General features: G+C 51.3%; 2 protein-coding genes across 2 annotated transcripts; one reads left to right on the top strand and one right to left on the bottom strand.

Annotated features, from left to right (window-relative positions):
• Nucleotides 1–319: 319 nt before the first annotated feature.
• On the bottom strand, nt 320–7577 carry SPINK2 (serine peptidase inhibitor Kazal type 2). The gene is made up of 4 exons (XM_056111188.1): nt 7523–7577; nt 6406–6449; nt 2882–2991; nt 320–365 (listed from the first exon to the last, which is right to left on the bottom strand). Exons 1-4 carry the CDS (start codon nt 7575–7577, stop codon nt 320–322), a joined length of 255 nt encoding a protein of 84 aa, XP_055967163.1.
• A 2274-nt stretch (nt 7578–9851) lies between these two features.
• LOC130020743 (protein BRICK1-like) lies at nt 9852–10082 on the top strand. Its single transcript, XM_056111427.1, has one exon. It carries the CDS (start codon nt 9852–9854, stop codon nt 10080–10082), a length of 231 nt encoding a protein of 76 aa, XP_055967402.1.
• Nucleotides 10083–11670: the final 1588 nt, after the last annotated feature.

The raw sequence follows: 11670 nt of genomic DNA, 5'->3' as shown, positions 1-11670 counted from the left end.
TGACTTTATTGCAAGTAAGTAAAGCAACGCCCGAGTCATGTGGGCAACGCACTGACCTCAAGGGTCAAACACTGCCAAGAAGCAAGGGGTTTTATGAGTTTTGGTTGTGCTTTGGGGGGGCTTTTGGAGGTATTTTTGTTTTGTTTTATTTTGTCTAATTATGCGTCACTACACATGGTTGTCTCCACACCTCCTCTCAGAAAATGTGGGTTAAGAAATCTCATGCAAAAGAAAACAGCAAAAGAATAAAAAGAAGGGAAGGAAGTTCTTCTAGCCCACAGCCAACGATGGTTTCTCATGTCTTCTGTAGACTGCTTCATCAGCATGGCCCAGTGCGGACTATGATAATATTGTGAGCAGCTTCCCTGTGAATTGAGCCACCAAAAAAACACATTAGTTAGAGTCGGAGAGATTGTACAGAGGGTAAGGCATTTGCTTAGCACGTGGCTGTGGCCCAACTCTGGTTCAGACCCTGGCACCATCAGGTGTGACCCCTGAGCACCACCAGGTGTGGCCCATAAACAAAAGGAGGGCCCACACCGATTGCCTAGCACATGGACACTAGCACATTATTTGTGTCGTGGGCTGGGGTGATAGTTCAGGGACCAGCGTACATGCTGACACTTAAAAGTCCCTGAGTTTGATCCCCACTAACATGTCTGCCCCCCCCCCTCGTCCCCCGCCACCATAGCCAACCTGGGCATGCACAGTGCCAGATCTCTAGGCACAAGCAATGAACTTCCCTGCCTGCTTGTCTGAGTATCAGCAGAAATGGCCCGCCAGGCCCCTAGAGCACAACTCAGGGGGAGCGAGAAATAAAAAGACCAGGCCAAAAGGATAGTAGAGTGGGTAGGGTGGCATGTGGCTGGCCTTGGGGTACAAGCACCGACAGGAGTGGTGCCTGAGTACCAAGCCAAGAGAAACCTGAGCATGGCCAGGTGTGGCCCCCCAAAAAAATAAAAGAAAAAGAAACATACCATGCCACTATCCATTACAATAGGTTTCTTCCAGACTTGGATATCTGGGGGGGGGGGGAGGTTAGGAGGGGCTTAGGGCCACACCTGCAGAGCAAAGGGGGTGGGCTGCTCCCAGTGGAGGTGTCAGTGCAAGGCAGCACCTTAACCCCTGAACTCTTCAAAGTTAACACTGTTTTTTCAGCGAAATTCAGAAAACACTGTGGGGCAGACACTTACCCCAACGTATCACTCAGAAAACCCAAGGGCCCACTGAAGGCTGAGGTCCAAGAAGGCACCTCCTGAAATATGAAGCCACCTACCCCAGGGAGGGCCACCCCTGCCGGCCAGACATGCTCCAGGAGCGCAGGAAGTGGATGCAGGCGCGCCTTGACCTCTTCCTGACCAGTGCGTTACCCATATATCCCTCTGAATTCAAGGGAAACATGTTCTAGGGGCGGGCAGAGCACATGATGAGCCTTCGGGAGGCCTCAGTTCCATTCCCGGCACGGCACAGTCTCCTTAAGCACTAAGCCAGGAGTAGCCCCCGAATACCACTGGATGTGGCTCCAAGACCAGAACAAATCAAGGGACATCCCCTGGTCCACAGATTACTAAATATGCTCTCCTATGGGGGAAAGGGCCTGTGGTGAACGGGAACAAACTGGGTGGTCTGGACTTAGGTTGATTAATCAATGCTACTTCTCTAATTCCGAGGGGAAAACCCTCTCAGTGAATTCTCTCATTGTAAATGTCAGTCTGACATTTTGTTGCCACATTGTTGTTGTTGTTGTTGTTTTGCCATTTGGGGGCCACACCCACTGATGCTTAAAGGGCTACTCGAGGTTTGCTGCTGGCAATGCTTAATAGACTGACTCTGTGGTATCTGGGATCAGCCAGGGCACCCGTACACAAAGCATGTGCTGGGGACCTTCGTGCGAACCCCTCTGGTCCCTAAGTGGCAGTCTCAAAACAAGTCCACATTTGATTTTTTTGGGGGGGGTCACACCCAGCGATGCTCAGAGGTTACTCCTGGCTCTGCACTCAGGAGTTACTCCTGGCGGTGCTCAGGGGACCATATGGGATGCTGGGAATTGAACCCAAGTCGGCCGCGTGCAAGGCAAACGCCCTACCCGCTGTGCTATCGCTCCAGCCCCCACATTTGATTCTACATCCAGACAAAGAAGGGCCCGGGAGAGCGCACAAGTGGCAGAGCACATACGGAGCATGCGCGGAACTCCGCCTGCGTCTCTCTGCCAGCGCCCCCAAGCCTCCCTGACGCCACTGTTCCCCTCTCACGCCGCTGGATAGGGCCCTGGTGGCACCTGCGCATTTCTGGGTGTGTGGCTCCAATTTTTTAAAAAAAGAAAAAAAAGAGGGGTTGGAGCGATAGCACAGCCGATAGGGCATTTGTTTTGAACACAGCCGACCCAGATTCTATCCCCAGCATCCCATATGGTCCCCTGAGCACCGCCAGGAGTAACTCCTGAGTGCAGAGCCAGGAGTAACCCCTGAGCATCGCTGGGTGTGCCCCTCCCAAAAAAAAAGAAAGGAGGAAGAAGGAAGAGGAGGAGGAGGAAGAGGAGGAAGAAGAAGAAGAAGAAGAAGAAGAAGAAGAAGAAGAAGAAGAACAACAACAACAACAACAACAACAACTACTACTACTACTACTACTACTACTACTACTACTACTACTACTTCCTGGGGCCAGAGAGACAGTAAAGTGGGCAGTGCCAGTGCCACGTTCCATCCGTTGTCACTCCCATGTGGTCCTCCAAGAATCACTAGGAATGATCCCTGAGTGCAGAGTCAGGAATAAACTATGAGCTGAGCTGTGGCTCCCCAAAACCATTGTTATTTTCTATGCAATAGAAAAATCAAGAAATGGACTGAAGAAGCTTTAGCCAGTTGCTACTGTGAAGTGTTACCTGATTTTCATGCACAGAGTACACTCATTAGGGTAAGTGGTCATGTCACTTCCGCAGACAGGGTTAAAGTCCCTGGGACATCCTGGCAATTTGTACTGACCACAGTTGGCCTAGAAACAGAAAGAGAGAAGTTACAGATTATCTCAAAAAAATTTTCTTTCTTTTTTTTTTTGTTTTCTGGTTTTTGGTGTTTTCTTCGTTTTGTTTTGTTTTGCTTTTGCTTTTTGGGTCACACCCGGGTTACTCCTGGCTCTGCACTCAGGAATCACTCCTGGTGGTGCTTCGGGGACCATATGAGATGCTGGACTTTGAACCTGGGTCGGCCGCGTGCAAGGCAAATGCCCAACTCGCTATACTATCACTTCAGCCCCATCTCAAGAAATTTTCATCCCAAGGGCCAGAGCAATAGTCCAGCAGGTAGAATACTTGCCTTGTACAGCCAGGCCAGGCTCCAGCCCTGGCACCCCATTATGATACCCTAAACAACATCAGGAGTAATTCCTGAGCACAGAGTCAGGAGTAAGCCCTTAGTACTACCAGGCGTGGCCCCAAAACCAAAACAAATAAAAAAATTTGCATCAGGAAATAGGTCCTAAGTATCCTAGATTTCCTCAAAACAGTCTACAAATAGTTGCACTTTCCACCAAAGAATCTTTTCCCAATGCAAAATTCTCATGCTCTGTTGAAGCAGCAGTTCAATAACTACTATGTGATAGGACAAGAGTCTCCGTGGAAGGTCGTGTCGAGTTTTGTGTGTGTGTTGGTTTTCGTTTCTGAACTGGGCCAAACCCAGTGGTGCTGTTCCCGCTCAGTACTCGGGGTACTGAGTTCCAGGGGTCAAATCTGAACCTCCCGCAAGCAAAGCAAGTGCTCCCCCCTGCTGAGCAAGCTCTGCCCAGTCTGGCTGATATTTTTAATTTTTTGTGGGAGAGGGGGCTCTGGGGACCAGGAGGAGGGCTTGAGGCCACACCAGGAAGTGCTTTGGGACTATTCCCAGCTGTGCTTAGAGGTCACTCCCTGTGGTGCTCGGGAACCATGAGACTCAGGAGTCCAAACTGGGTCTATGCATGTCCTCTGCCCACTGAGCGCTCACTAACCCAGTCTGGCTTAGTTCTAAATGAAAGTCCATAACTCCCAAGGACAGTAGAGACAAGGGCCAGGAACACTGCCCCATGGTTGGAAGCCTGCCTCATGAGCTAGGAGAGAAGGCAACTGCAATAGAGAAGGATCTCGAAGTCAATGACGGTTGGAGGGATCGCTCCGGATGGGAGATGTGTGCTGAAAGTAGATAAAGGACCAAACATGATGGCCTCTCAGTATCTGTATTGCAAACCCTAATGCCCAAAAACAGAGAGTAAGCAGGAAATTGTCTGTCATAGAGGCAGGGAGGTGGGGTGGGATGGGGGACGGGAGGGATATTGGGGACATTGGTGGCAGAAAATGTACACTGGTGGAGGGATGGGTGTTTGATCATTATATGACTGCAACTCAAACATGAAAGCTTCGTAACTGTATCTCACAGTGATTCAATAAAAAAAAAAAAAGTTTAAATTAATTAAAGAAGTAAAAGTCCAAAACTCACAAGCATATCCACTTTCCTATCCCCTGCTGAGGCAGACAGGTAGATAGGAGAGGGCCCCCAAGGCAATGGAATTTCAGAGAAGTAATAAACCCAGTGGCCCCAAAGCTGCAAGAATGAAGGCCTAGGCCTGATAAGATCTTCCTGGCACCAGTAACAGACCTAGAGAAGGGTGGGCCTCCCTTCCCGAGAAGCTCCAGCAGGGACAAAAGGCAGAAAAGGAATTTCAGAGAGGGCCAAGACCGCTCCCAACTCAGCCCCGTTGAAGACCACCTAAGCAATGGACTCTGACCTAGGGAGAATGACCCTTGGGGTCAGGTTGGAGAAACCCTCTGAGAGCCACCTTGTCCAGTTCTTCATTCATTCTGGTTTGAGGGTGGTGTTCAGGGGTGACACCTGGCTCTGCACTCAGAAATCACTCCAGGCTTGCTCAGGAGACTCCATGGAGTGCCAGGGATCAAACTCTGGTCTGGCACCTGCAAGGCCAATACTCTCTCCACTGTCCCCACAGGAAATGCTAAGGCTCCAGAGATAAGTCATGGGCATGGAGAAGTAGGGAAGAGAACTCGGGGAGAAGGAAGTTGAGGGGGCCAGAGGCTGGTGGGGCCTTCTTGAAGGGTCTAGCCTGTGAGAAGCCTCTGGCCTTCCTGCCCTTCCCCAACAGGGCCACAAAATTTAAAAGAAAGAAAGAAAGAAAGAAAGAAAGAAAGAAAGAAAGAAAGAAAGAAAGAGAAGTTGTTAGGAGTGTGCCCCTTCAGAAATATAAGTTCACAAGTCCTAATCCTCAGTACCTCAGCGTGTGACCTTTTAGGAACAGGATTGCAGAGAGAATCAGTGGGGCGGGAGAGTTGGTCCAGCGCTAGATCACTGTCTTGCACAGGCCCAGGTTTGATCCTCGGTACCACAAATGGTCCCCTAAGAGCCACCAAGAGTATAACATACCCAGGAGTGAGCCCTGAGCACAGAGAGGTGTGCCCCCCAATTTTTTTTTAATTTTAGAAAGATGGTACGCACAAAGAACAGGGCAAGAGTGGGATCCCAACCAGTCTCTACTCTGCTGAATTCACTGCTTCTGAGCTCACCCTAAAAGGCCCCCCTGTGCCTGACTTGGAGAATCCTCGGAAATGCCTGCAGGCTAAACCCCCTGCTAGTGCCCCATAAACGGGCTGCGCTCATACTCACTTGCTTGGTCTCCGCCTCCTTCCAAAGAATTAGACATCGAACATGAACTGTCTAGCACAGTGTGTAACTATTCAGTCGAGGACCTCATGGCTTGGGGTAGGCGGAAGCCTCTGACAGCCCCAGGGGGCCCTCCAGGGATATCAGGTCACCCAGGCGTGAAGGGCCCATGAGCAGAACTAGCCAGGACACTCAGGGTCCATTCGTTTTTGGGGACCACCAGGACTACCCATGGTGCTGAAGAGCTGAAACCAGAGCTATACCTGGGAGTGAGCAGGAAAAAAAAATCAATGAAGGAGGGGCTGGAGAGACAGCACAGGGGTCCAGGCACTTGTCTAACAGACCCCACTCGGGATCCATCCCTGAGCACAGAGCCAGGAGTAAGCCCCAGACACCACAGGGTGTGGCCAAAAATAAACCAATAATAACAGAAACAAAGCCCTGAGGCTTTTATGGACTGAAAATGTCTCACACTCTTCCTTTTTTTCTTTCACATTAAAAAGGCTTATCTGTGAAGCTGTTTTCTAAAGAATGAAGACAAGGGGTTGTTACAGAGCAGCCCATCTGGGCCTGGAGCTGGTACCAGGGTAAGGGCTTGCCTGGTACATGGCATACGCCTCACCACATGTACTTCCCAGCAGGGAAAAGCCCCCGAGAACTGTTGGGTGGAACCCCCCAAACAAACAGTAACAATGAAAAATTGGCAGCTCCGACTGAAAACCAGCTACCAAGCAGATCTGTCTGGGCTCGGGGGCAGTCTACTTACTGGTCTGGATTCTATGGGTTCACCGAAGTCAGGGTTCTGCAAGTCTGCAAGAAGAAAAAGTACATTTCCGTGTATACAGTGGAAATCCATTTCTTAAGGATTTGCTTTTTGAACCCAAGCTTTGATTTTCAGTTCAGACACTGCCTCCCTTCTTAGAAACAAGGACATTCGCACCCCTCCTCCCCCAAAGAGGGGATTTATTCAGGCTTTTTCTGGCAGAAGCGAGAACGACTACTGGGCATCTTTGCCGTGTAGTGGACAAGACTTGGGGCAATGGACTAAGAAGGCAGCTAAGAAACTGTACGGCTGGGATGCTCTTCTTCAGGCTCAGGATAATAGAGGCAAAAGTTAATATTCAGCTGGCCGCTGTTCACCCCACCTTAAAAACGGGGGCCAGGGGGGACGGAGTGATAGTACAGCGGGTAGAGGATTTTCCTTGCATGCAGCCCAACTGGGTTCAATCCCCCGCATCCCATATGGTCCCCCGAGCATCGCCAGGAGTAACTCCTGAGTGTAGAGCCAGAAGTAACCCCTGAGCATCGCTGGATGTGACCAAAAAAAGCAAAATAAATAATTTTTTTTTAAAAAAGGGGAGGTCTGGGGCTGGAGCAATAGTACAGCGGGTAGAGCGTTTGCCTTGCACGCGGCTGACCCGGGTTTGATTACCAGCATCCCATATGGTCCCCTGAGCACTACCAGGGGTGATTCCTGAGTGCAGAACCAGGAATAACCCCTGGGCATCACCAGGTGTGACCCAAAAAGCAATAAATAAATAAATAAATGGCAGGTCAGGTTGTGGGGACCAGAAAGCCTGTTTCTCCGAAACCCTAAGATGCTGCCCGTCCACCACCAACTCAACTGCCAATTCCGGGGCTCCCCTCCCCCAGGCTCAAAGCGGGGAGCATCCCCTTCTTCGGGGCCGGGAACCCTAAGAGCCGACGACGGCGAGGGGGCTGGGGCACGAAGGCTGCAACCCGCCCAGCGCGCCTCTTTCTCAGGGGCGCCCCCCGAACCGCCTGTAACGGCTGCTCAGGGTACGGCCCCCCCCGCCCCCGCCGGCCCGCTCGGGCGGACAGAGCCCCCGGGTGGCCCCGGCGTCGCCGACGGGGAGCCCTACCCGCCACATTGCAGGCGAGGCACAGCAGCAGCAGGCGCAGCGCGGAGAGCGCCATCCTCTGCCCGGCCCGGCCCGCCCTGCCCGCCGCCGTCGGGGCGCTCCTGTGCGCGGCTGTGAGCGCGGGACACGCAGGGCGCGCGCGGGGGTGACGGGTACGGGCGGGGCCGGGGGCCGAGCGCGGAGGTAGGGGCAGGGGAGAGGCCGGACGGGGAGCCGCGGAGGGAGGCGTCCAGGCCGTCTAGTCTCGGGATCTCGGACCACAACGGAACCTGTCGGAGCCCTGGGTACCCCCTGTTTCTAACGCATCTCTTTCTTGGTCCCAGGCGCGGTATTTGGGCGGCCCAGCTCCACCAAGTGGTACCCAGGAAGCTCCTGAGGGTAGGTGTCGGGGCTAAGGGGGGGAGGAGGGGAATTGTAAAAGTAAGTGCTAGAGCGGGGAGGGGGGAGAGGTTCCCTAGGAAGGTCAAGGAAGGCCTTTCAAAGGGGGAGACTGAGAAGGTGGCCTGGTAGCCCACGCAGGGAGAGACAAAAAGTGCGGAGATGGAGAGCCCCGCTGTGCTCAGGGCACTGCAGCAGCGGTGTTCCCAGTGGCTGGGAGTCTGGGCGAAAGAGATGGGGCACAAGGAGATGGAACCGAGGGCCAAGTACAGTGTGTGCATGAGCGGGGTGGCGGGGAGCCGGCCTGAACGCATCCAACTTTGGATTTGTTCCTGGAAGCCAGGGGAGAGCGTGAAGCAAGGCAGTGCCCCCTGATCTGACTTGCGTGTGTTTCGGTAGATGGGATGGAGAATGGACAAGATTAGGGAAAAGGGAGGGCGGGATACCCAGGAGAGGTCTTTTGCAGTAATCCAGGCCGAGAAGATGGAAGGTCGGATATGCCTATTGCCGTAGAGCGATGAGAAGTGGTTAGATACAGAATCTGTTTGGAAGGGCCAGAGCGGTAGTACAGTGGGTAGGGCGCTTGCCTTGCACCCGGCTGACCTAGGTTTAATCCCAGGTGCCGCTCATGTTCCCCAGTTCCACCAGGAGTAAGCCCTGAGCACTACTGGGTAGAGTCCCAAAACAAAACAACAACAACAAAATAATAATAATAAAGAATCTGGAAGTGAGCAACCCAGAGCGAGGATGACAACCAAGAATATTCCTTAGTCATTCCCCCTGAAGAGATGGGTGGGTGACATTTCCATGCTGAAGAATATTCGGAGCAGATGTAAATGCAGACACCACAAGCATAGCAAAGCTATTGAAAACTGTGAACCCAAAGCCCAGAGGAGAAAGATTAGCAGAGGCCCAGAGCAAAAACCTGAGGCACTATCATGTTCGGAGGGTTGGCAGATGTGGAGGGGGAAGGAACTAGGACACAGTCTGCAGTTGGTGAGCCTAGACAAGTTCTGCAACCAAGCCCCTTGCTGCTCCAGGGCCTGAATCTGTAGACTGAGGGTACCGCTCCGGTTGTCAGGGTGTACACATGATGACCTTGAGAACTGCATTGTATGGGAAAGATCAGAGGGTCAGACTGGCCCTCATGAGGCTCACCCGGGCTCAATCCCAGCACCGCCAGGACTGATCTCAAAGCACAGAGCCGAGAATAAGCCCTCAACACCTTTCACTGTGGCCCCAGAGCCTACAAAATACAAAAACAAATGCACAACAACAACAATAATAATAAGGAAAGGGAAAAGAGAAGAATGATTCCTAAGAGCGGATGGTTTCTCATGTCCAAAAGGCCTGAGCTTTCGTTCATAGGGAAGGAAGTGAAGCTTAATCAATCTCTCGAGAGTCACTGCAGAGGGAGGCCAGACATGGGCAGTGAGTGGCCTCTCAGACTACCAGGATCTAACTTGTTGATCCTGTCAAACCCTTCAATGTCTTCCTACCTTGTAAGGCCCGGGACTGGAACAATAGCGTAGCGCATAGGGCATTTGCCTTGCACGCAGCCAACCCAGGTTCGATTCCCAGCATCCCATATGGTCCTCCAAGCACCGCCAGGAGTAATTCCTGAGTGCAGAGGCAAGAATAACTCCTGTGTATCGCAGGGTGTGACCCAAAAAAAGCAAAAAAAAAAAAAAAGGCCCAAAGGGAAGTTTTCCACCTTGCCCCCGACCCTTTGCATCTGCTGTTTCCTGTGTCTCAAACGTCTGCAGCTCCTCCTCTTCCCTTCCTCCTTCCTCCATCTCCTTGTCAGAAAGGCCTTTCCTGACCATCCTACTAAGAAGTGTCCCCTGCTCCCTATTTCGCTTCCTCTACTTTGTTTTCCTTTCCCTGAAGGATTTCCTCAACAGACTTCTCTTTCCTTTTAAATTCCCTTTTGTGCCTTAGGAGGCAGCCCATGGCAGGTGAAAAGGACTCAGTACAACCGGCGATACACCAGCACTGGAGAAGCCGGGACAATATCGAGGTCATCTCCAACAGCATCCAGAAAATCTCCGACTACCTCAAATCGTTCGACGTGTCCTGTCGCTCAAGACTCGAGACGCTCCATGAGAAACTAACTGCCCTGGAGCAGAAGATGGAAAACATCGAAGAACAGATGGCCAAAGGTGAAGAGCCCCTCACCTAGACCCGGGCCAGCCGCCCGGGTCAGCTGCCCCCCTGGGAAGACCCTGTGGACCCCAGCTCCTTCCCCACTTAAAAATCAACAGACTTATTCCTGTGTCTCGTAGGTCTTTTTTTTTTCTCCAAAACTCCGCCTTTGGGCTCTGTCAATACACTGAAACTGTAAAGTGGCACGCAGGTAACAGGCCTGTCCGCTCACCCATCACACTGTGCACAACTCCTTGTCCTTGGCTGTGAGGGGCTCAGAGACAAACACTCGTGCCCCCTAAGGTCCTCTTCCTCTTCCTCCCCTCCCCTCCCCTCCTCTCCACTCCACTCCTCTCCTCTCCTCTCCTCTCCCATCCCCTCCCTTCCTCTCCCCTCCCTTCCTATCTCTGTGTCCAAACCTCTTGGACAAACCTCCTGGCCTCTGTCTCCGTGACTCTCAAAAGTCTCCTTCCCACTTGGGCAGGATAAGGGGGTAGGCCTTACTGCGACCCAGTTCAGCTGGGAAAGGGGGGTGCTGGGAAATGGTGCTACCCACTAATTTCTAGACCTTTGGGGGAGATCAAGGCCACATCCCAACTTGACTTGGAGACATTTCCCGACGTCTTCACTGCCCCTAATCTCTCAATCTTCTCACATTAAGAACAAAACTAGGGGCTGGAGCCATAGTACAGTGGTGCAGCAGCAAACCAGCAGTTTAATTCATGGAATTCTTATTGAGCAGAATGACTATTTGGTTAATATTTAACCTTAAATTCCGGTTGCGTGTGTATTCATTTATTACAGCAGAATTTGACATTGCTATAAAGAGTTCGGCTCTCAAACACTTGCTCTGCAAGTTACTGGACAATAGAGATTCTGCTTCTTTGCCTTCTCCCCATAAAACAGGTATCATAAAAATAGAATCTTGCACTAAGATTAGTTACAAAAGGAATCTGAGACACAATATGCTAAGGGCAGTTACTCAATCCCTGGGCGACCAAGTCACCTGCTCCTAACTCAGGTCACAGTGACCATTGTGTTGTCACAAAGCCAGTCTTAGCCAGCCTGACCAGTGGTGCTCTCAATTTCTCACACTTCTCTAGCCCTAGGGCCTACTTCAGTGTGCCCAGACAGGAGCTCAACAAACATCTGCTGAATTAGCAATTCCTTGAAAATGGTTAACTGATATCAAAATGAGGCAGTACACCAAAAAAGGAGACTACTGCAACCCAGAAAGAGGAATTCCCACCCAACACAGTTTCGAGAATTAGTACAGCCATCACAGGGTTCAACCAATCGACTAGAACAAGAGGCTGGAGGTAATACAGCAGGCAGAAGGCGAGTACAGAAGCAGAAGTAAGCCCTGAACACAGGTGTGATCCAAAAAATTTTTAAAAATTATTTAAATTTTAATAGCAAGCAAGAGACCCCATGAAAAATGACAGTTTTATCTGAAAAAATGACAGTTCTAGTTCAAACTGTGTCCTATAAAGCTGAACTGGGGAAGTTCAGGAACTGAAGGAACTGATTGATAGCAGAAAGAAAGCAAATATAAAAGACAATCATTGTCTTCAAGAAAAGCAAGTTGTTCAGGGTCTGGAGACACGGTTCAATGGCAGAGCATG

This window comes from Sorex fumeus, unplaced genomic scaffold (assembly GCF_029834395.1).
Source record: "Sorex fumeus unplaced genomic scaffold, SorFum_2.1 ptg000013l, whole genome shotgun sequence".
In the NCBI taxonomy this organism is placed as follows: Eukaryota; Metazoa; Chordata; class Mammalia; order Eulipotyphla; family Soricidae; genus Sorex; species Sorex fumeus.
The sequence above is the reverse complement of the archived record's forward strand: the minus strand, read 5'-3'. Positions and strand labels throughout refer to the sequence as shown.

Excerpts from the sequence above, each read along its gene's own strand:
- SPINK2 (XM_056111188.1), bottom strand. The coding sequence starts at position 7,577 with ATGGCGCTCTCCGCGCTGCGCCTGCTGCTGCTGTGCCTCGCCTGCAAT. Across the intron at positions 2,992-6,405 it reads AACCCATAGAATCCAGACCA|GCCAACTGTGGTCAGTACAA; the intron begins GTAAGTAGACTG and ends TTCTGTTTCTAG. Across the intron at positions 366-2,881 it reads ACTCTGTGCATGAAAATCAG|GGAAGCTGCTCACAATATTA; the intron begins GTAACACTTCAC and ends CTCAATTCACAG.
- LOC130020743 (XM_056111427.1), top strand. The coding sequence starts at position 9,852 with ATGGCAGGTGAAAAGGACTCAGTACAACCGGCGATACACCAGCACTGG.